The 23,970-nt window shown below is 36.8% G+C and overlaps 1 protein-coding gene across 1 annotated transcript in view; it reads left to right on the plus strand.

Moving 5' to 3' along the window:
• The window catches only part of Kcnh8 (potassium voltage-gated channel subfamily H member 8), a 313,437-nt gene that overhangs the window by 120,447 nt on the left and 169,020 nt on the right, over positions 1-23,970 (plus strand). Inside the window, exon 3 of the mRNA XM_090355208.1 lies at positions 10,322-10,453. Coding sequence (XP_090211334.1) covers positions 10,322-10,453 — 132 coding nt within the window. The remainder of the gene's footprint in view (positions 1-10,321; positions 10,454-23,970) is intronic.

The following is a 23,970-nucleotide window of genomic DNA, read 5'->3' on the forward strand; positions in this document are numbered from 1 at the left end:
ATTATCCAGGTAATGTATAAAGGAGTTACAGTTACATTCACCAAGTAGTAGGTGCATTACTTCTCATACATTGATACCCCTTCTCATGGTTTTGTCCCCATTTCCTTCCCTCATCCCTCCCAATCATCTTGTTTTCCCCTCTTCCCTTTACTATTTAAATAAACAAATACATGTATATACAATATACCAGATAACAAAGTCAGATACAGTAACAATATGTGATTAACCAAAGAGCAACAGAGGAGAAGAGAACATAGTACATTAAGAACAACAATCACACAAGATAAAGCTCTTGCTTCCATATCCTAGAGATCTTTTCATTTAGCCTCATCCTATATGATCTTATGTAACTAGGTTTTGAGCTATTGTAATCCACTGATAGGAGAGTCCTTAGACATGTACTAATTATTACAAATGAGGGAAACCATTGAGTCTATAGTCCTTTAATAGTCCAGCTTTACTTTGCCTTAAACCTTTAAACTCAATGCTTTCCCTGCCAGGAATGCAAATATCCACCTTGAACCCTCACTCAGACAGTAACTAATAGAACCATCAAGACTCAGTTCAAGTTCAACTTCATGATTACCTTTCCTTTGGAGTTTCCTTCGACCAGTCTCCAGTTCTTCCTTTTCTTTCCATTTTGTGACATAAGATTGCATTGTTGGGACATTTTCTCCTTTTCTATTTAAAGAATCTCTTTCAATTCTCAACCTTCACAGATGGCCATTTCTCAGAGGGTTGTAAATATCTAAGTTGGCTCAAGGCAACTTAATTTAGAGTATGGGTTTGACATCTGGGGGTTATTCATAGACATCCTTGACCCGCAACCTGACCATCACAGCTGCATCTGGGAGACTGGGCCAATACCTGGGACAAAGAAGGCAAACAGGTAAAGCAGCCAAGAGCCAGGAATGGCTCCCTTGGACATACTGGCAAGCAAAAGCATACTGGCTGGAGAGACAGTTGCTAGAGAGCACGGAATAGTACCAGCCATTTGCACAGGAATTTCTGAACTTGCTGATGCAGACAGTGGACCATGGATGACCACTCAGAATGTGAAAGGAAGTATTTTTTTATTTCTCTAGTAGCTTATCTTCCAAAAAGAGGAGCTTTTTGGTGAGTTCAGTGTGCTGGTGTGGAGAAACTATGACCTTGGTGTGCAATAGTCTTGTGAGTTCAAGTTCTATGCAGTGAGTAACATACTACATGTGCTCTTAGTTAACCACACAATACCTAATTTCCTATAAAAGCCAAGAAGAGCTCTATCCCTTAATGCTGGTAAGAGAACCATACAGTGAAAGTAAGCTACCGAAAATATGAATAATCACATAGATGTTCATTGTCAAGATTTTTGGTCTAGATTTCTATCTGCCAGGCCAAAAAGAATAAAACAATAAACAAAAAATTTCCAACACTTAATGAAGTATGTGCTTTGGGAGCAGTTTAGAATGGTGAGTCTTGGCTTTTTCTTCTAGCAGTAAGATCTGCTTTAAAGGCCTAAATGAAATATTGATTATAAAATGCTTTGCATAGTATCTAACAAAATGTGTATTTGGTAAACATCTGTATGTTCTAAGCAGCAATATCATTTATTCCAAAGTTTGAACCCATCTTACAGGAATTAACATCTTTCTTTGAACACAGATCTTAGTACCTACTATGTTTTGACCAAATTCCCTTCTTTGCTTGGAGCGAGTACGAGAATGGGGATTTCATAATTTTTGTTTTCTTGTCATTTATATTCCATTGAGAGGGAAAGACCGATATATAACCACATGAATCTATTAGGTAGTTTGGAAAAAATTGCAATAAATATTAAGGGAGATCTGATCAAATATAAGGTGTAAGGAAGGTTTCATTAAAGGAAGCTTTTTGAGTTGAATTTAAGAAGGATGAATATACATCGACATGGAAAAGAATCTTGGGCAGAAAGACTCGCATGTACAAGGATCTTAGGGGAGTCTATCTACATATCTAGCTATCTCTAGTAAAGCCAGAGGACAGGAAGTCTGGTATCACACAGGTGTAATCAGGTAGGTAAAGCAAATTACATAAAGTTTGGTGGCAATGTGCTGGCTGGGCAATCAATCAAGAGTTATCTAAATGATTAAAAGTGTTGGAAACAGTAAAGTCACAAGACAAATACTCCTCTTTTTCCTCCTCCTCCTCCTCCTCTTTCACCTCCTCCTCCTCCTTCTTCATCAGTCATGGGGCTTGAATTCATGGCCTGGGCTCTATTGCTAAGCCTCTGCGCTCAAATGCAAAGCACCACTCAGGCTTTTGTTTGTTTGTTTGTTTCTCTTGTACTGAGGAATCGAATCCAGGACATCATGCATACTAGGCAAGCACTCTACAATTAGGCCATATTCCCCCACCCCTAATACTTCATTTTTACAAAGATATTCTGGCTCCCATGTGTGGGAGGGGACCCCTGTGAAGAATGGTGGTCAGTGAGGCAATTGCTATTTAGAGGGTAAACTGAGGAACAGCGATGCCTGCATCTCCTGAGTCATGTGAGCAATGTAATTGATAGGATCCTACCAGAACTTCTGAATCAAATTTGGGAGCATGGCTCAGCAATATGTGTATTTCTCTGCTCTCCAGGAGAGTCTGCTGTCTAAGAAGGATTGAGAAACCCTGCTTAGTCTAGAATTTACCCAGTGAAAATTGAAAAGGCACTGGATGTAAAATTGATTTCAGAGTTGAAGCAGCTAGAGTTCCCAGACAAGGTGATCTTTCTTGATTTTTAACACAAAAGTGTGTATAAAAACCATTACCCCAGAGTTTTACCCTCTGTTAGGCATATGGGTTTGTATATTTTGTTAGGACAGAGGAAGAAGTGCTGCAGCATGACATTTGGTTTTCATGTACATGAGTATTTGTTTAATACATAAAGATACACTGTCGATAAGATCTAAGATGGATGTTAATTAAAAATAACTGGATGCAAGAAAATGTCTCAAGACAAGACATTCCTACCAATTGATAATACAACCAAGTTATTTCTGGGGAGCTGATTTCCTCTATGTAAGGAGAGACCATCTTTCTGAAATCTCTGCTTTCCCAGAATTCCTCAATTTAGGACTCAGTCAATTATCTCTTGAAACACCATGTTCCACTACCTAAAAAAGATACTGTTTCAGAAATGTACTAGAACTGAAGCCACAAAAGAATTCTTGTTAACAACGCTACTAAGAACAGATAGTATTAAAAGAAAATGTTAAATTCAAAAAGTGTTTCTTCAAGGTTAAAAAAAAATCCCTGACTACTTAAGGTTTTCCATTGTGCATAATGTCTATAATGACTTAGAAATTATCTGTTCTTCTCTTTGCATAAAATTATTGCCAGAATGGAAAGAAAAAAGTGTCTCATATTTTTGTCTCACAGAGTTATGGTGACCTGACTCTGTATAGACCCTTGGCCAAAACCTTTCATTTCACTCCTTAAAATTCTAAGTTATATGAATTTTTGCCTTTAGATACACAGCTGACAATGCTGTTAACTAAAACAATTACCAACATAGCACTTATTCATAGATTTGGAAATAAAAGCATGACCAGAGACCCCACTCCACATTCCTGTCCCTGGTGGCCAAGTCATTTTCCAAGTGAAGGATAGTTAAGTATATTCTCATGAGAAAATAGGAAAGGGAAAAATAGCCTTGATTTAAGAAAATAATTTCTTGCTGTGTAATCTTTTGCAAGGCACCATTTTAGGTCCATAGGAGGATGATAGGCTTCTTGTACCAACAAAGAGTGCTTGGTAAATAACAACAAAGTTGTAATTAAGTATTCTTGGTGATCAAAAACACCAAACATCAATAACTAATACACAGTGTACAATAATTCGGCCATTTCTACATCAGGAGTGACATACTGTGGCCTGTATCTGTCAGGATGCCTGTTTTCAGCAAATGAAGGGTTTTTGGGTGGCAACCGCCATACTCAGTTGTTTCTGTATTGTCTTATCACTTTTTTAGCAATTTAATGGCAAGGGCTGAGTAGCTGAAACAAAGACAACATTAACTTTATATTCCAAAATACTGTCTAGTTTATTATAGAATGTTCACTAACCTCTGAAAATAAATTGCCAAATCTGTTAGGTTAACTATCCAAATGGAGCCTTTACTATTTAGAATTTTCAGGGTTTTTTTCTGATTAACTGCACATACATGTAGGTTTCACATGTTCTTTTTCCATTCCAGACTTGGCGCTTTACCTCAGGGGCTGGGCACTCTCTTGGCTTTTGGGTGCTCTACCACTTGAGCCACTTCTGGCTTCTTTGTGGTTAATTGGAAATAGGAGTCTCATAGACTTTTCTTCCTTGGCCAGCTTCAACCCTTGATGCTGAGATCTCAACCTCCTGAATATCTAGGATTACAGATAATGAACCACCAAGACCAGGCTCTCTTCTTTTTTCTGTTCACGCAAAATACCTTTAATTGTATAGCAGCTAGTGAGAAAATATTATGCATAAATGTCACAAAATGATGTCTGTCTGGGGACAGTTGTCTGAGAAGTAATCTGAAGATGAGCTGTTTTAGAACTAACTACTCACCTCAGTAATCTTGGTCTACCAGCGCTTAATGAGGAAATGGGGCTGGGCCACCAGTGCTGGCAAGGTGCTGGCATCCATCGCATTTTAGGAAAGAAGCAGTAAGTTGTGGAATGTTGCCTCCCGGGCCAGCCAAGTTATGACTCAGGGAAATCTGGCACAGCATTTTCAAGTCTGCTTTGAGAGTTGAGTTTGCATCACGTTCAGTATATTTGTTGACTGTATGTTCTTGGCAAGTGCTACATTGCCACATAAAACTACAATCACATATTTATATGCTGAGAATTTGTACGACACTCCTTATCCTACTTTTCAATTCAAAGTTCTTTACTTTTAATTCACAAATCAATATTATCTATATAGTAGAGGACATACTTTCCATGATTGTAAAGCTGTATTGGCCCAGTCTTTTAAGCACAGAATCCAATTCTAAACCTAATTACCAAAAAAGGACTTTATAAATGCTGCATTTGTTACACATCTTAGCTTATTTTTTTACCACTAATATCGACACTATATGAAAGTATTACCTCCTTTTAAGATATCAAAAGCTTGTTCATGCCTTGATAATCATTCCTTTGATTGATTGTTTTTAATGTCTGAAAAATTATAGTAGGTTTTGGCAGACTACTCATGAAACTGAGTTTTATGATAACCTACCTCATCCTAAATCATCCACTAATTAACTTTTGACCCACACAATTTACTCAAGTACTCTAAATTTGAGCTTTTCCTCTTTACTGCAAAGAATTCCATCTAAACATCTCCAAGACTTTTTCTAGCTCCAGCAAACTGCAGTGACTTTGCCTGTTTCAATTTAATATTGAATGATCTGTTCAAGGAAATGCTAAATTCTCTATTTTTCAGAGGGTTTGTGTGATATGTTTTTCTCATACATAAAGATATAATGTATTATAATAAATTCTCTCCTACCCCTGCTATCACAACTGATACTATTCAGGAGGCTGAGATCTGAGGATCATAGTTCAAAGCCAGTCCAGGTAGGAAAGTCTGTAAGACTATTTTTTTAATTTTTGAGGTAGTGTATGGACAGGTTACAGTTACATTTGCCAGATAGTAAGTGCATTATTTCTCACACATTGATAACCCTTCTCATATTTTTGTCCCCATATTCTTCTCCCTACCCCCTCCCAATCATCTTGCTTCTCCCCCTTCCCTTTCTTTCAAATAAACACATAAATGTAAAGTCTGTAAGACTCTTATCTCTACTTAATCACTAGAAAACTGAGAGACACCATGGTCACTTAAAGTGGTAGAGCTCTAGCCTTGAGCCAAAGAGCTCTGGGACAGTGTCCAGGCCCTAAGTTCAAGCCCCATGACCAAACAAACAAAACAAAAATATATCAAAACACTATATATGCAGCCAAATTCCTTACTTTATATGCCTATTTTTAAATGTATGAACAACTTCATAGATCTTAATCCTAATCTTTTAAAATCTCCTAATCATGAAAAGTAACAGGCTACTTAAATTAAAGTCCAGGACTTGGCCATATGGAATGGTATCTTGGCTCTGTCTTTCTCCAGTGCATCTTGAGTGTCTATTTCTAAATATATCAGTTAGGATTCTTTGTAAGCAATATAAATTTAACGTAATTAAATAGAAATATATAATATATAAATATATAATATGTAGTAATATAATTACATAAATAGTAGTTCATTGAGAACATATGATGTAATTTATAGAAGCAAAGTAATGAAAAAGGAAAGAAGTCATATTTGTCTGTGATGTCTAGATAGCAGCAATAACTGTAAAGTTTTTTCCCTCTGCTGAGCTAGTAAGGAGAAAAACTGTTCCATCTTGCATGGCTTATTTTCTCTGAAGGTTATTCAGTAAGCCAGACTGGATGGATGGTTCTATAAAGGCGACATATAGAAGAGAGGTTTGGTTCCTAATGGAATAATTTGGAGGTCATGGCTGCTACTCTGAGAAAGATATGTGGTATTGGCTATACCAGTGGGGCAAGCCATGAGAAGGTGCCACTCAGTACATCCTGTCATAAGAGGATAATTGGCTGATAGCCCCAATTGTGTTATAAAACACCAATGCTATTGGCATAGAAGCCAAACTTTCCATGGACTGCTTCCAGTCAATGCATGAGTGATGTAGATAAGGTCAGACTACTCTGTTCCTCAGACAAAAGAGTCGTGATGGCCTTGTTCAACTGAGAACTGCCCTCTGACTCAAAGCACAGCACTCTGTCCAACATTTCTTCCTTTTCTTTGGGAACTCAAACCTTTATCGTGGTTTCCCATGGTGTATATCTAAAGGGATCTAAGCAATATACCAATCATCAAAAGCAAGACTAATTCTTCCACAAATAATTCCTTTTTTAAAAATATATTTTATTGTGATTAATAGAAGGGTTACATTATATTTGCCGGATAGACACAAATAATTTCTTTAAGAGTTGTCACACAGTCCTACACTTCCTGCTTGTGTATTCACTTATTCATTCTCACACTGCTCTACTACTCTTTCTTTTTAATAGTATTAACTATAGTATTTTCTTAAGATATTTCCATAATACCCTGTACCTCAATTGAATTTATGCCCTCTATCACTTTCTCATCCTTACCTTTTTTCTTAAAATAATGGGTGTCTTATTCTATCTTCAAGTATGTATTCTATCTTCATGTATACATATGGAGTCTTCAGATTATAATTACTCTCTCCCTTATTTTTCATTTGTTTATATTGTTTAAGATCTTTGGTCTTACCTTTCTTGGGTATAGTTTATTGTTTTCCTTTTTCTTTTGTTTTTTTTTTCTTTTTCTTTTTGTCAGTTGTAGGGCAGGTAACTGGGGTTTGAACTCAGGACCTTGTGTTTGCGAAGCAGGCACTCTACTACTTGAATCACTGCTATAGTCCAGAATGTAAGTTATTTCAGGGCATAAGACAGAGATCTGCTTTATTTTATTTACTGATGTATCCAAACAAGTTGTGCACTAGCTTTCCTAGGAGAAACACTATAAATATCTGATGAATGTATTAACACTATGTTCAATTTCTTGTAATGACAATATTTTCATTTGGGTCCTAAACTAGGTGTCCCCTGAATGCCATCCGGTCACTATGCTGAGTTAATGTAGGTAATACATTTGTTTATTGGTATCAACATTTGTATATTGGTACACACAATGATTACCATTGCCCTAAAAAAAAACACTATAGATTCCTCTAACTAAAAGCCTTGTGCAATCAAAGAGAATTAAAGTAATCCTCAGATTCTCATTTAAATCAAGTTCTTTCTCATGGAACAACTGCTAGTTTGATGAAATCTTAAATTGTTTTCTTAAAATCTGGTATCAAGGGAAATGAGTTCATTTCACTTCCTATCCTCAGACAAAAATAGCAATCATGAAACCCCAAACCTGCCAAATTATACTTCTACTTTTTCTGGTTATTCACAGTTATCAATCACAACTGGCCATAGTTCAGACCTTGATGAAGATCCAGAGCCCTTTATTGTTTCCAGTCTTAGGGGGGATGAGGGAAATGACCTCTCAGTCATGAGGTCAAGAGATGTTTCACAGGACTGCCAGGATATGTGAAACACGGTTTCAGAAGCTTCCTAAAAGAAGGAAGCAGAAGCTGGGCTAAATGAGTTTAAAGGAATTGTGTGCGGCATAGCCACCATAAGAACATAGAGATAAGAGACTGTAATCATGAAACTTGCATTTGTATACTCCCTCTTTCTCCACCCAGGGATGGGGAAAGCCACTGGTGGTTCATTGGATACACAAATTCTAGAATTTGAAAACACAAGTACCTCCACAAAATGGGTGTTCCAATCTAAACTGAAATAGCTAAACTTTATAACCTTTTTGGGAAATACTCTGTTTCTGGGGTTTGAGGAATTGTTTCCACTCAAAGTCAGTGGGGACTAAAAAAAGCTTAGAACTTGTATAAACTCCAACTACAGAAGACCACGGAGGGATGTTGTTCATAACAGAACAATGAATCCTTTATCTGATACTTCACTGAAGAACCATTGCTATTATCCTTTTGAATTAAAGAAATGACTGTTATATAATTTTCCAACATTTCTACCCAGCAGGCCTTTTAGTAAATAATATAGTCAGGAAATGTTGCATGTTTTAGATAAAAATATTGAATCTAATAAGCCTCACATAAAACACTTTGATGACTGTATTTTTTAAAATGTGGGTCTTAAATCTTCCTCATGTTTCTTCTGTCCAAAAATTAGAATTGAATCTGATTATTTCTTTTTAAAATGCAATATCTATATAGAAGATAGAGTTTCAAAACCTAAATGTAAATAGCATAAAGACCATATGAGAAAACTTTCCTAGTATCTCAAAGTTTCCTTTCCTATATTGCTTTTCATCATCCTTCCACATAGGTAAACAGTAATCTGACTTCTAACACTAGAGATTGGTTGTCCCTGCTTTTACAATTTATGTAAGTGAATTCATATTTCACTCTACTCCTGGTGTTTGGTTATACTTTTCCTCAACAGTATGTTAGCAATGCTCATCCATTTGGTTGTGAATAATTATAAATCATCCATTTACAGTGATGTATGATGTTGTATGGTAAGAATAAATCTTCATAATGACAAATCTGAAGAAGGTGTTAATTTCAGACCAGCCAAGCATATATGAAAATAAGTGGCTATGTACATTCTTTCAAATGTGGTATTTTCTATCTTTTTAGTTTTAGCTATTTTAAAGGGTGACAGCTGATTTTTTTAGTTGGCTTATACAAGTTATACAGGGGAGTGTTTGATTGTTACATCTCCACATTATTTACATTTCAATTGATTTTAGCCCCTTGATCACACTCTTTACTCTTTTCCAGTACAAAATGGCATCTGCAACATTTCCTTGTTTTGTTTTCACTTGATCTTAGTCAAAGGGCCAAGAAGCAATCCTTGTTCTGTTTTCATACTTGGAAATAATTCTTTTCCTCCCTGCCAAAACATACCACTCCTGCTAGCCTTCACCAAACTACAGCGTTTATTTCTCTCTCCCCTTCATTCTCCTACTGTGCTCACTGACTTTTAAAAAATTGATCCCACCTCTAGCAAATGCAAGCAAAATAGAAGTTTCCATTGAAGAGCTCCTGTGTGTCTAAAAAGGGCAAGGATCTGAATTCAAATCCCAGTATTGTCCCCACCCCAAAAACCCTCTGTGCTACGACTTGGCTTGGGCAACTTCTTATAATTAATGGGTATTGCTTCATTGGAAGAAATATAACTTGAATGGTGTAAGCAGATATACCTCAGCACAAATTATTTCATTCATAAAATAGTCTGTTTTCAAGAAAATATTTCAATTAAGCATAAAGAGATAGGCATATTGGCTAGATATTTATCAGATAGAAAAACTGAGCTGGGTTCTGGTTGCTCATACCTTTAATCCTAGCCATTCAAGAGGCTGAGACAGATATGAGGACTGTGGTTTGAAGCCAGCCAGAGCAGGAAAATCCCCGAGATTCTATTCTCCAATTAACCACCAGGAAACTGGATGTGGTGCTGTGGCTCGAAATGGTAGAGTGCTAGCCTTGAGTGAAAGCTCTGAGACAATGCCCAGGCCAAGTTCAAGCCCATGACTGAAGCGGGGTTGGGGGCGGGGGAGGAAGGGAGTGCTATTTTTTTAATGTGGAAAAAATGTGGGATAGGCGAAAGATCAATAAGGACCTTTTTTATTATTCACGGTTGAGTATTTCATAGGAAAAGAGGCAATGTGTTTGACATATACTTTATTACTGTTGCAGGGTCTCCATTCTGGTGCCTACTGGATATAGTTCCTATAAAGAATGAGAAAGGAGATGTGGTACTTTTTCTGGCTTCATTCAAAGACATAACAGATACAAAAGTGAAGATTACTCCAGAAGATAAAAAAGAAGGTTTGTACTGTTTTCAGAAAACATTGACAGATGGAGTAACATTTTGAAATTGTTTACTCAAAACCTTGGGAGAAAAAAAAAACCTTCCTTTTAATAGCAGCAACTGATAAATATTCATAACTGAAAGTCAGTATTCGGTATATACTCCAAAATCACAGAGAAATACATATGTTTACTTTTTTGCCTTTGTAAGGAAAGACATGTTTAACAGGAAGCAGATGTTCATATCCCTACATTACAAAAGTGAGGGCAAGAAAACAATTCATCACTCTATAAAGATTTGTACCAACTTGTTTTATTAAGCAAACTAATTGCTTGGTAGAAAAAAAAAGATGGGATTAAAAATACATATCTGAAGCCAGGTGCTGCTGGCTCACACCTGTAATCCTAGCTACTCAGAAGGCTGAGATCTGAGAATTATGATTTAAAGCCAGCCTGGGCAATAAAGGCCACCAAAAATCAGAAAATGGAGCTGTAGCTACATAGTAGGTTATTAGCCTTGAGCAAAAGAAGCTCAGTGACAGAATCCAAGCCCTGAGTTCAAGCCATAGGACCAGCACAAACACACACACATACACACACACACCAATAACAACAAGAACAGCTGTTTTATCTAAAGAGAGTCTATTTTAAAACATTCAAGTGCACAATGTTATTTTAAGTAGGATTGTAGGAATGTTACTGCTAAATGTTGAACCTATCCCTCTTACTATCTAAAAGTATATTTCATATATATGTTTATTTCAAGACTGTTCATCAAAATATCATCAAATGATTATTTTGTGTGAAATTAAGTATTATTTCTATTAAATACTAAACCCACAAAATCACTTTTTTCCCTTATTGGCACCTTGTATATGTCCCCTAAAAATATGGTATTATAAAACAATCATTTCTTTCACTTTTTCTATCCTTCATTAATAGTATAGAAGACCACCTTAAAATTCACCAATTGATGGCATATCTCACAAGTAAGAAATATGTTGACATGGCATTTTAAAAAATACCTCAAGTGTTTGAAAATAATTAAAAAGAACACCATTTAAGCATAGCAGAAGTGTGTTATAGAACCTGAAAACTTGCAGGACTTGTCTCATTTTACCCCAAATGACAATCATTGAAGTTCATCTAAGTGATTCAAATATGGTTTGTGTGAGATAAATTCCCTACAAGCTTAAGCCACAGGCTTTGTTTAAAAGACTGACTTGTATAGACTTCCATTTAAAAATATTTAGTCATTTATTTATATATTAGTTTGGATAATTGAAAATTATAAGAGAATCAGTTTAAAGAAAAGGCTAAGACAATATAGAATACAACAAAGACTACATCAGTGAAGTTTATTCAAGGAAGATGAGCACAGAATTCAAGCCCTTTTTTGTATTTGCTCTCATGTGTGTTCTCATTTGTATATGTGTAAGACACACACATATAGAGACACAGAATTCATTGTCATTACAAAAGAAAAATATGTGTACCGTCAGATTCACACCTATCATTACTCAGTGAGTTAATTTATTATAAGACCCTGTTTTTATAATTCTCTTATCAGTTGATTGCATAGTCTCAAATTTTACATAGACTCAATTTGTTATTAAAATGGATGTCAGTTTACCAACATGAGGCAGTATTTCTGGTCATAAAATCTTTCTTTTTTTTTTTTTTGCCAGTCCTAAGGTGTGAACTCAGGGCCTGGGCACTGTCCTTGGACATATTTTACTCAAGGCTAGTGCTCTGCCATTTGAGCCACAGCACCTCTTATGACTTTTTCTGTGTATGTGTTACCAAGGAATCGAACCCTGGGCTTCATGCAGGCTAGGCAAGCACTCTACCTGTACGCTATGCTGCTGGCCCCACACAATCTTTCTTTTTTATTGTGATTAATAGAAGGGTTACATTATATTCACCAGATAGAAGGTGCATAACTTCACAAACATTGATACCCTTCTCATGACATGGTCCCCATTTCCCTCCCACCCTTCCCCCAATTATCTTGATTTCCCCTTTTCCTATCCAATTTCAAATAACCAATTAAGCACATATAAAATATATCAGATAACAAGGAGAAATATTGTAACAATATGAGATAACCAAGGGATTGCAAAAGAGATCAGAGATAACATAGTACATTAAGGACAACAATCACTCATTATATGGCTTTTGTTTCCTTATCCTGGAGGTCCTTACATTTAGTGTCATACTATTTGTCCTTATGTCTCTAGATTTTGTTCTATTGTAAATCTCTGCTCGTAGAGCCCAAAGCTTCTACTGATTATGACAAATGAGGGAGACTATTGGGCCTATGTTCCTTTGAGTTTGGCTTACTTCACTTAATATGATTTTTTCTCAGACTCTCCATTTCCTTACAAATGGGGCGATGTCGTTCTTTCTGACAGCAGCATAGAATTCCATTGTGTATAAATACCACATCTTGTTGATCCACTTATCAACTGAGGGACATCTGGGTTAGTTCCATATCTTTGCTATGGTAAATAGTGCTGCAAGGAACATCGTTGTGCTAGTAGATTTAGTATGTCCTTGTTTCTGGAAGGTTGGGTAAATGCCAAGTAGTGGAATTGCTAGGTAATAGGGGAGCTCTATGTTTAGTCTTTTGAGGTACTGCCATACTGCTTTCCATAGTGGTTGAATGAGTTTGCATTCCCACCAACAGTGTAGTAGTGATCCCTCCTGGCCACATCCCCTCCAGCATCTGTTGTTAGTTTTCTTGATCCTGGACATTCTAACTGGAGTGAGGTGGAATCTTAGAGTTGTTTTGATTTGCATTTCTTTTATGACCAGAGATGTTGAGCATTTCTTCATGTGTCTATAGGCCATTTTTGTTTCTTCTTCAGAGAAGACTCTCTTTAAATCTTTGGTCCATCTTTTAATGGGATGGTTGTTTCTTTGGAGATTAGTTTTAGAGTGATTCAATTTTTGGAGCTGTTGATATATTTTAGGTATGAGGCTTTTGTCCGTTGTATGGTTAGTAAATATCTTCTCCCATTCTGTAGGCTTCTTAATTACTTTACTAGCTATGTACTTTGCCATACAAAAGCTCCACAGTTTAATGCAGTCCCACTTATCCAGCCTTTCTCTGATTTGTGTTTCTTGGTCCTTATTAAGAAAGTTTCGACCTGTGCCAAGGAGACCTACTGTATCTCCTATTCCTTCTTGTAAAGTTTTCAGTGTGTCGGCTTTTACCTCGAGGTCTTTGATCCTTTTGGAGTTAATTCTAGTGCAGAGTGACAAAGAAGGATCCAACTTTAGTTTTCTGAAGGTGCTTAACCATCTCTGCCAGCACCACTTGTCTTTCTTCCATTCTATTTTTTTGGCTCCCTTGTCAAAGATTAGGTGGCCATAGGACTGTGGTTTAATATCTGGGTCCTCAGTTTTATTCCATTGGTCTTCAGGCCTGTTCTTGTGCCAGTACCAAGCTGTTTTGATTATTATAGCTCTGTAATAGAATCTAAAGTCCCACAAAATCTTTTTAAAGGAGGGGGAAACTTGAGATAAATTTTCCCAGGGCTTCAAAGTGGTCAGTTCTAAACTAAACAATTGCAGATGAAATTAAATATTTGAAACTTATTGAAACAAAATTGAATACAACTAATCTTATAGGCTTAAAATTTTTAGTTTTATTAAAATTTCAATGCAGCACTAAAAAAAATGAATGAATTGTGGTTAGCCTAAACCAGCAAATACCAACTGAGCACCCCCCCCACACACTTGTCAGCCTCTGCCTGCTAATGAATTATCATTTAGAGATGTCAGGATGAAGGTAGCATGTTTTGTATGATCTAACACTTAGCTCACATTTTGGTTCCATTACATGTTGGCTCTTCAAAGTTCAGCAAGCTTCAAGAACAGAGAAATGAGCTTAGCAACATTGGTGGCACCAGAAGGAGGGATCACTAAGGGATACAGGTAGATAGGGACCATGGTGAGACAGCAGAGACAGCCAGAATTTGTGTAGAAGTCAAGTCAGAGAGAAGTGCAGATGTTCCTATTGGATTTTTACCATTTTAAGACTGCTAGAGAACAGGTTTTCAAGACATTGCTGAGAATTAAAACCAGATAGCTTCCATAATAAAATTTTATTAACTTTCTGACATTTGAGGCTATTGCGTTATTAAAATTAAAGAGACACAATTGAATCCTTTTGCGGCATGCTCTTCTCTTACTTGAAGGATTTTGAAGTTCAAATTATTTAAGAATCAGCTGCTAAAGCTCCTTATAACCCACTGTATAACTATCATGTTACCTCCTAACCTTCTAGAAGCCTCTGGGCAAGCCAGTTAGCCCAATCATTCTAGCTAATAAACCTCTTATCCTTCTTTCTCATTACCTACATTATCAAATTTCCCCTCACTTGGAACTTGCCTGCCACCCCCTCTTTTCCCATGAAAATCTTCTCTTCATAGTCTAGTGAGTGGTGTTTTCTTAGACCACCAGAGCTTGAGCACTTGCTTCTGCCATCTCACTCTCCTTGTACCAATCTATCAAACTTCTGTGACATCTTCCTTTGTAAGTCACTATGGGCCCTGAAGCTGACACATGCTGCTTCCTGTGTCTTTGCATCTCCTACCATAACCTGCAGACAAAAGACACTGAGTAGACACTTCAGTAATTGATTTTGTTCATGAATAGCATTTGAACTTCCTTTAAAAGTATCTTTCCTGGCTGGGAGTTTGGCCTAATGGTAGTGTGCTTGCCTAGCATACACAAAGACCTGGGTTCATTTCCTCAGTACCACTTACATAGGAAAAAGCCAGAAGTGGTGCTGAGGCTCAAGTGTTAGAACTCTAGCCTTGAGAAAGTCCAAGGATAGTGCTCAGGCCCTGAGCTCAAGTCCGGGACTGACAAAAATTAAAAATAAAAAAATAGAAGTACCTTTCCTTTCTATTTCTGGGTATGTGTGTTTAACCTTCCAGATTTTTTTTCATAGCACTTTACTTGTTATGCTAATTCTGTTTTCCATTCAAGCCAGTTGAGTACAATAATATTTGCCATGTGGTTTTTTCCCCCCAGGAAAGGGGACCCAATTCTATTATTTTTGTTGATATCATAGAGGAAGCCCGGCATTTGCTTTGCAATGTTGGTTGATCCTGGGTTATTAGTTGAGGTAGCAAGGATAATCGCAGTTATCACAGAGCCGGAGAATCTCAATTATAGTTTCTATACAGCAAGCACTTCCAATTTGCCTGGAAGCTCCAAGGTTATATGTGTAGCTTGTCCTATTATTTTCAATGCAAAACAAATCAAGAACCTTCTTTGTAGTCTTACTTTTGGCAAGTAGCAGCAAGTTGTCATTATCAAATACACTGACAAGTGTTATATTATACCTGCCTTAACCTATGACTGAGGTGTTGAGGAAAGGTAATAAACTACCTTTACTAAATTTTAGATGTACCTTTCATTCATCTCAAAGGCTTTAGGAACATAGGAGAAGCTCACTTCTCTCGTATTTCCTTCTTTGTGTTTTTGTTTTTGGTTTTTCTGCCTCTCATGCATCTACAAATGACCGTGAACACAAGACAGTTCATTTCTCGGACCTCAAGAATCTCCCTCTAGCACATAATTATCACAGAGACAGGTTATCACCAAGATAGTCACTGGCCCAATTCTTTTACCATACTTGATTTTATTTAAATTTCTTTTGCCAATCATATCAGCATCACCTGAGATTTTGTTAGAAATGCAGAATATTTACTCAGATACATCAGAATTTACTTTTTCAACAAGTCCACAGGAGACTCCTAGGCATGCTCAAATTGAAAAGTCCTGTGCCACATACATTGCCTAGAAAGATCTTCCATGATGACTCACGCTAATATAGCCTACCTCCAGCCACTAACACATCACTTTGTTTGTGGAGTTCACAGAATTTATGCCTTTCTGGAACAATTGTTTCAAAAGTTGGTTCCTATTCATTATTCTCTGCTTCATCCAAGTTTTATGTTTGATCAGGGCACAAACTTTGCTTCTCGTGGTTTGAGGATGATATCCTCAGGGTGTGCCAGATTGATAGTAGAGCTAGATGGATATACAAAAGTCTAACAATGTCTAATGTAGAGTTTAGCTATGGCTACAGAATAATCACATCATTGTCATCAGAGCTGGATGTCTCCTGTGCAGTCTGATGACTATATTGCATGGCTGTGTTCCACTTAATTTGATCTGAATAAATCTGTGTGCTCACTCAATGTGTTCTTACTGCTTGTCTCAACTGACCCTTTTCCTTCAAATTTAATCCCTGTGGTTGGTTCACATTTTGTTCTCATTGCTGCCCCTGTTCCATTCAATTTCTGAGAAAGTCAATTTGGTTACATTTTTATAGATAATGGAAATTATTTGTTGAAAAATACATATAAATATTCAGAAGCCATGTGAGACACATGAGCTGGTGGCTCATGCCTGTAGTTCTAGCTGAGATTTGAGGATTAAAGTTTGAAGCCGGCCTGGGAAATAAAAATCCTTGAGACTCATTAACGACCCACTAAGAAGCTGGAAGTGGAGCTGTAGCTCAAACCTTACAGCACTAGCTTTGAGCAAAACAGTTTAGAACAGCACCCTGAGTTCAAGCCCCAGGCCTGAATACACACATACATATGCGAGCACACATGCGCGCGCGCACACACACACACACACACACACACACACACACACACACCTATTCAGAAGGAAAAACATTAAGTCACTGATTAACCTACGATGATTTTTATGCATTTTTAAACATGTTAATTATCCATATGGAACAATGTAATAATGTTCCTTTACTTGCTGAAACATTCTGCATGGGTTTTTTGGGTCTGTGTAATGGAAATAATGCATATATAATCATAATAAAGAGCAGTTGCCATATCAGAGAGCTACTGTAAAAATGAATCCACATTAGGAAAAGAAAAAAGATAGATACATTATGCAGGGAGAGAGATTTATGCCTCCAGGACATCTATGCCATTTTCTTTTCAAATATGCATTAAACTTGGAATGGATTAGCTTAGATGCCAAAAGCATTTTATTTTACTGGGTTTGATATACTACACATATATTATACATATATACACATGTATATATACACACACTCATATGTATACTATTATATATACTATATACTTGTATACATATACTGTATTTATTTATTTATTTATTTATTTATTTATTTATTTATTTATTTATTTAGTCAGTTGTGGGACTTGGATTCTGAGCCTAGGCCCTGTCCCTGAGTTCTTCAGCTCAAGGCTAGCGCTATACACTTGAGTTACAGTGCCACTTCTGGTTTCCTGGTGGTTAACTGGAGATAACAGATTTTCCTGCCTAGGCTTTGAACCACAATCCTCAGCCTTTTGAGTAGCTAGGATTATAAGCATCAGCCATCAGCACCTGGATACTATCTATACACATTATAGTGTATGTATAGTGCATATAGAGCTATACATCAATAATATATTATATATAAATATATATAATAAGTATATATGTATATAGACATAGATGGAGAGAGAGAAAAGATAGATGGAGAGAGGGAGAAAGAAAGAGAGAGAGAGAAAGAAAGAGAGATAGAGAAAAAGAGAGAAAGAAAGAGAGGAGTATTTTGCCTTTAAAGTCAGCAGGCAATGTTGCTAGAGATTGTCACAGGGACAGAGGATAAAAGACAAGATATGTTTCCCTGGGTCAGTCCATTTGTAATTTTTCTAACCTCAAGAATGGAACAAAAACAAAATTTTAAAAAAAGAATGGAACATAGTTTTAAACCCCATTTTTACAGTGAAATTAATACTTTAAAACTTTTTTTGAAAATGAACAGTATGAGAAATCTGGCACTATAATAAGTTCAACATAAAATAAATAAAAAGCCACATAATTTGATTCTATGTGGACATATATTTTAGTGATATTCACTCTACCCAGAAGTCACCTGGATATTTATTAATGTATCTATTTATTTATTGCTTTGTTAGTGTTTAGATTCAGCCTGTGCTTGCTTAGCTTTCTTCCTCTGCTATCTACCACTTGAGCCATTCCTCTCACCCTGATTTTCATTTATTATTTTTGGAGATGGAGTCACAGGGATTTTTTTTTTTGGTGCTAGCCTGGAGCTGTGATCCTGTGAGTCTCAACTTTCTGAGTAGCTAGGATTGCATGTCTACACCACAGGTACCCAACATCTGCACACTGATTTTACACACTGTTCAAAATGAGGAATTATAGGGGTCATATTACTATCAGAAGTGGCAATGGTGTTTCTTGGGAAGGCTGGGAGGGTGTAAGGAAGGGTTCTAGAAACGTGCATCTCTGACCTCCCATCTTGTTGTGGCAAAGCATGTTTGGGACTGGCAGGACACAATTTTGTGTTTCAGTTGGCGAATAGTGGATATTTTCCTTTTTGGATTATCTGATTGTGTGGAATTAGTATGGTGATGACTTTTTTGGGGGAATTAAAACATCAGACTCACCTGGTGCTGGTGGTTCACGCTCTAATACTAGCTACTCGGGAGGCTTAGATTGTCTGTGAGACTTCAATTAACCACCAGAAAACCAGAAGTGGCACTGTGGCTCAAAGTGATAGAGAGCTAGCTTGGAGTGAAAAAGCTCAGGGCCTTGGGCACCTCACTCAGGCCCCATGACTGACTAAAAATTAATAATAATAAGTCAGACTCTCTTGTGCCAGAAGCATTGGGGAATGTTGTTTGGAAAAGTGCTTGGAAATTCATAAGAGATTTCTCCCTGTCCCCCTCTCACCTTGTCACACTGGATTTCCAGTTTTGTTTTTACCTTTTGCTTCAGTAAAAATGAGCTCTGAACTCCAGCTAGCTTATTTGGGGACAGTAAGAAAAGTGTCCACAAGTCACCATCAAACCAATCCTTCTGTCTCCAAAGTGGACCCTTCTAAAGCATATGAAGTTTTGTTTCAGACATTCATTTGACACATTTGTGAGGAACAATTTGACATACACAATAGAGAAGTTACAAGGGCAAATGCTTTTGGAAATATTTATGTAATTGGTTCACTCTCTAGAAGAGTGACTCCATTTTACTTGATATACTTTAGAAATATAGCTTTCAGTGCTGAAAAAAAACAAACGCTTTTGTATTTTTTGGTAGATGCTTTTTTGGCCCAAGTATTATTTCATGTTGGACATTTATATGAAGAATTATGCAAATGAGAGGGGTGAGACAAACACAGGTGCACTAGAAAGCTACAAGAATGACTAATTACATTGATGGGAAACCACAGAACTTATAAATACTGCTTATGAGCCCTTGGCCTGTGCTCTTGGATTATCCTTCTGGTCCCTACATTTGGGCTAGAGCACATGTGATGGACGTGTGCAAGTGCATCAAGGCGTGCAACATTCAGAGAGCTGTGGATATGTGGAGTCAATCTCAGGTGCTTTTTAAAAAATGTATTTTTATTATGCTTAAGTGGTTGTACAAAAAGAATTACCAAGAACAAATCAGTTTAGGGGTACAATCTCTGATTAGTGTTACCCTTTCACATTATTCTTCCTCTCCCTCCAAACCAGACCCCCTAATTTTCCTAGTGTCATGTGCTATAAATATCACAGCTGCATTCTCCTATCCCTTCCACTCTTTATTCTTTACCCCTCTTCTCCTTGTCCATCCCAGTACTTCTCAAGGGCCAGTTTCCTGTTATTCATTTTTTTGGACTATGAGCTCATTTTTCTAAGGAATTATACCATTTGAATTCCTTCCTGCAAATATCATACCTCAGTTAATACATTTCTGAACACTTACAAACAATCCCATGTGTTTATTTGTACATTTACAAGTTAGTTCTAGCTTCCACATGGTCTTTCTTTCTCAGGGTCTAACTTACATAAGATAACTTTTATAGGCCCTTCCACTTCTTTGCAAATGATGTAATATCACTCTTCCTAATGGATGAATAAAGTTCCATTGTACATATGTACCACATTTTCTTGATCTATTCATCTACTGGGCAACAACTGGGCTATTCCTAGAACTTGGCTATGGTGAATACTGCAACAATGAGAATGGTTGTACAAATGCTTTTACTGTATGCTGATTTGTATATTTTTTGATAAATACCTGAAGGTAGAATTTCTATATCATTAAGTTCATGCTGAGATCTTTGAAGAATCTCCCCAAACTGCTTTCCAGAGTGATTTTAAACACTTGAAGAACAGCAACATTCCTAACAATCACCTGAGACTTTTACAGAGTGAGGATGTCTAAGAATGAAAGAAATCAGCTGGACATCAGTGGCTTATGCCTGTAACTCCAACTACTTAGACAGCTGAGATCTGAGTATCACTATTTGAAGCCAGCCATGGCAGGAGAGCCCAGAACACTTAACCTCCAAAAGCTAGAAGTGAGTGGCTCAAGTGGTAGAGTGCTCGGCTTGAACTCAAAAGCTCAGATACAGAGTCCACACCCTTAGTTCAAGCCCTGGAACTGGCAGGAAGGAAGGAACAAAGAAAAAGAAAAAGAAATGTAAGAAATCATGATCGCTAGGATGAAGTAAGGAGAGCTAAAAAAGTAGAAATAGTAAAGAGGAGGAATTTCTATAGCCAATAGAAGCAAATGAAGATTTAGGAAAGGTGTTGAGGGCCGGGAGTTTGGCCTAGTGGTAGAGTGCTTGCCTAGCATGCACAAAGACCTGGGTTCAATTCCTTGATACCACATACATAGAAAAAAAGAGCTGAAAGTGGTGCTGAGGCTCAAGTGGTAGAGCTGTAGCCTTGAGAAAGGCCAAGGACAGTGCTCAGGCCCTGACTTCAAGCCCAGGACTGGCGAACAAAAAAGGTATTGAGACAGGGTTTCACTATGTAGTACAGGCTGGTCTTCCTGATTCAGTGTCCCAAGTACTGGGATTGTAGATCTAACTGCAAACCTTTTATAAATTCATAACTAGAATATGCAAAGTAATATATACAACAGATGCCATTTATTAATATAATCTTAGTGTTAAGGTGGGAAAGTCACATCATCAGGTTGAGGAGGAAAGTCAATATATTATAGTATCCTATGAGAGGCACCTGTGTGTCTCCCTCTCAAGAAAATGGTTTAGAATAATGTGATCACCAGGAAATGTACCAGAGAGCATTGGAAGAACATTGAGTTACTTGTAACAGGAGGAAGACTATAGAATGGTCCTCATGGCATTAGAGTACATTATTGAAAAGAAGCCATTACAATGAAAATCCTGATTTAATGCTTATGGTACGCATTCTCACTCTTGTTTTGTCCCTTAATAGGAGCGCTAGAAGAAAGAAAAATTGAATTATCCTGTAATGACTGAAAATACTAAATGGTTTTTCAAAATGTCTCCCCCAGAATATTAATCTTAAGTGATTTTTATATGAGTGTTCTCAAACATCAAGCAAAAAGATAATAAACCCAGGACCAGCTGAAGAAACAAGGAAAAAGAAAATGACAAGCTAATCTCACTGTAAATACAGTGTTTAGGTATAAGAATGTAAAACAGGGGCCAGGAGTTTGGCCTAGTGGTAGAGTGTTTGCCTACCATGCACCAAGACCCGGGTTCAATTCCTTGGTACCATATACATAGAAAAAAGCCGGAAATGGTGCTGAAGCTCAAGTGGTAGAACTCTAGCCTTGAGAAAGTCCAAGAACAGTGCTCAGGCCCTGAGCTCAAGCCCAGGACTGGCAAAAAAAAAAGAATGTAAAAGAAAGACATAAACACACTAAACTTCAAACATATTAACTATGTGAATATATGGTGAGACTACCTCACTTAAAGAAGCATAAGTCTCAATCTTCAAATAAAACAATATACTGTGTGGTTCTGAAGTCTGTTCAGGGTAGGACACAGTTCTCTCCCACTCCAAATCATACCATTTAGAGTCTTTCTCTGAGCTTCTATTTGTGAACAAGTACAAGGAACAGTCATTTAGAGAGCCCTGGAAGTCAGAGATGCACAGCTGGAATACAAACCAGGCTGTGTCATAGGTCTACGGACTAAGGGAGCTTTGCCCTGCAGAGTCTAAAAGCATAATTAACTGAAATAGATACAAAGAAAGCAATTCCATTATGACAACTACAAAGACATACTTGAGAATTGTTTCAACCAAATAGTCATGAAAAGAAAAAAACTGAAAAGGAGAGAAAAGAAGTAGAAAGTTATGTTCATGGATTAGAAGGATGAGTGTTGACCAAAAGTGATCTATAGATTCACTATGATCTCTCTCAAAATACCAATGACATTCATTCTTTACTGAACCAGAAATGCTAATTTGTATCTTTATAATAAACTGCAAAATAATCTTTGCCTATTCGGGCAAGGGACATTTTCAGCCAAAGTGGGAGGAATGACAGTACCTGACTTGAAAATGTACTGTAAAACTATAAAACTACACATTTTGTACTATATGGTGCTGGCATAAAAATAGACAAATAAGAAAATGGAGCACATTAGACAACCCAGACATAATCTACACATCTATTACCTACCGATCTTTGAAAAAGGTTCTAAGAATGGGCAGTGGTAAATGATAGTCTTTTCAGTAAATGATATTGGAAAGGTTGGATATGCATATGCAGAAAAATGAAGCTCAACTCGTTCCTCTCAGAAATTAAAAAGATGAACTTTAAAAAAGCATTTAAGTTTATAATTTGACACTTAGAACAACTGAACTGCTCAATAAAAATATAAGGCAAACATTCAAGACATTGAAATGGGCAATGAGTATTTCTTTTGTTTTTATTAAGATCCCTAAAATACAGGGGGAAAAAGTCAAAATTAGACAAATGGGATTGCATGCTTTGCACAATAAGTAAATACTTAACAGAATAGAAAGATTGCATGATATAGGAAAAATTAAATTGGAATGTATATATCTGATAGGGAGTGATATCCACATTATATAGAGAAATCCAAAAACTAAAGAACAAAAAGAAAATAATTGGATTAAAAATAGGTTACAATTCTGAATAGAAATTTCTCAAAAAACAACATGTATGTGAAAAAATCAACATCACTAATTATTAGAAAAATGCAAATCAAAGTAACAATAGATGCTATCTCACTCCACTGAAATGAGTTAAAATAAAAAAGACTAGGCACAAAAATGGAGACACAATGCTGTTTAATCCTAGCCACACTGGAGTCACTGGTTTGGAGTGTCAAGGTTTAAGGTAAAGGATCATAGTTAAGTGGCTTAAGCTTGGGCAAAACCTTAACAAGATCTCAACCAATAAGCCAGGTTTGGTGGTTCACAGCTTTAATCCTAGCTATTATTGGAGGTATAAGTAAAATCAATCTGAGATACACAAGACAAAAATTTGAGACCCTGTCTGCAAATTAAAGTTATAAAATGGCAGATGTCATAACTCAAGTGGTCTAGCACCCCTAGACTAAATACAAGTGCTAGAAAGGATGTGGAGGGAAAAGAACCACTTTTGGTGGGAGTGTCAATTATAACAGCCATTATAGAAAACAGTATGGAAGATTCCCAAAAAATGAAAAATAGAGCTATCATATGATTCAAAGGCAAGAAGATCAGCGTGCA

Source organism: Megascapheus bottae, chromosome 2 (genome assembly GCF_031878675.1).
Source record: "Megascapheus bottae isolate mThoBot1 chromosome 2, mThoBot2.hap1, whole genome shotgun sequence".
Lineage (NCBI taxonomy): Eukaryota > Metazoa > Chordata > Mammalia > Rodentia > Geomyidae > Megascapheus > Megascapheus bottae.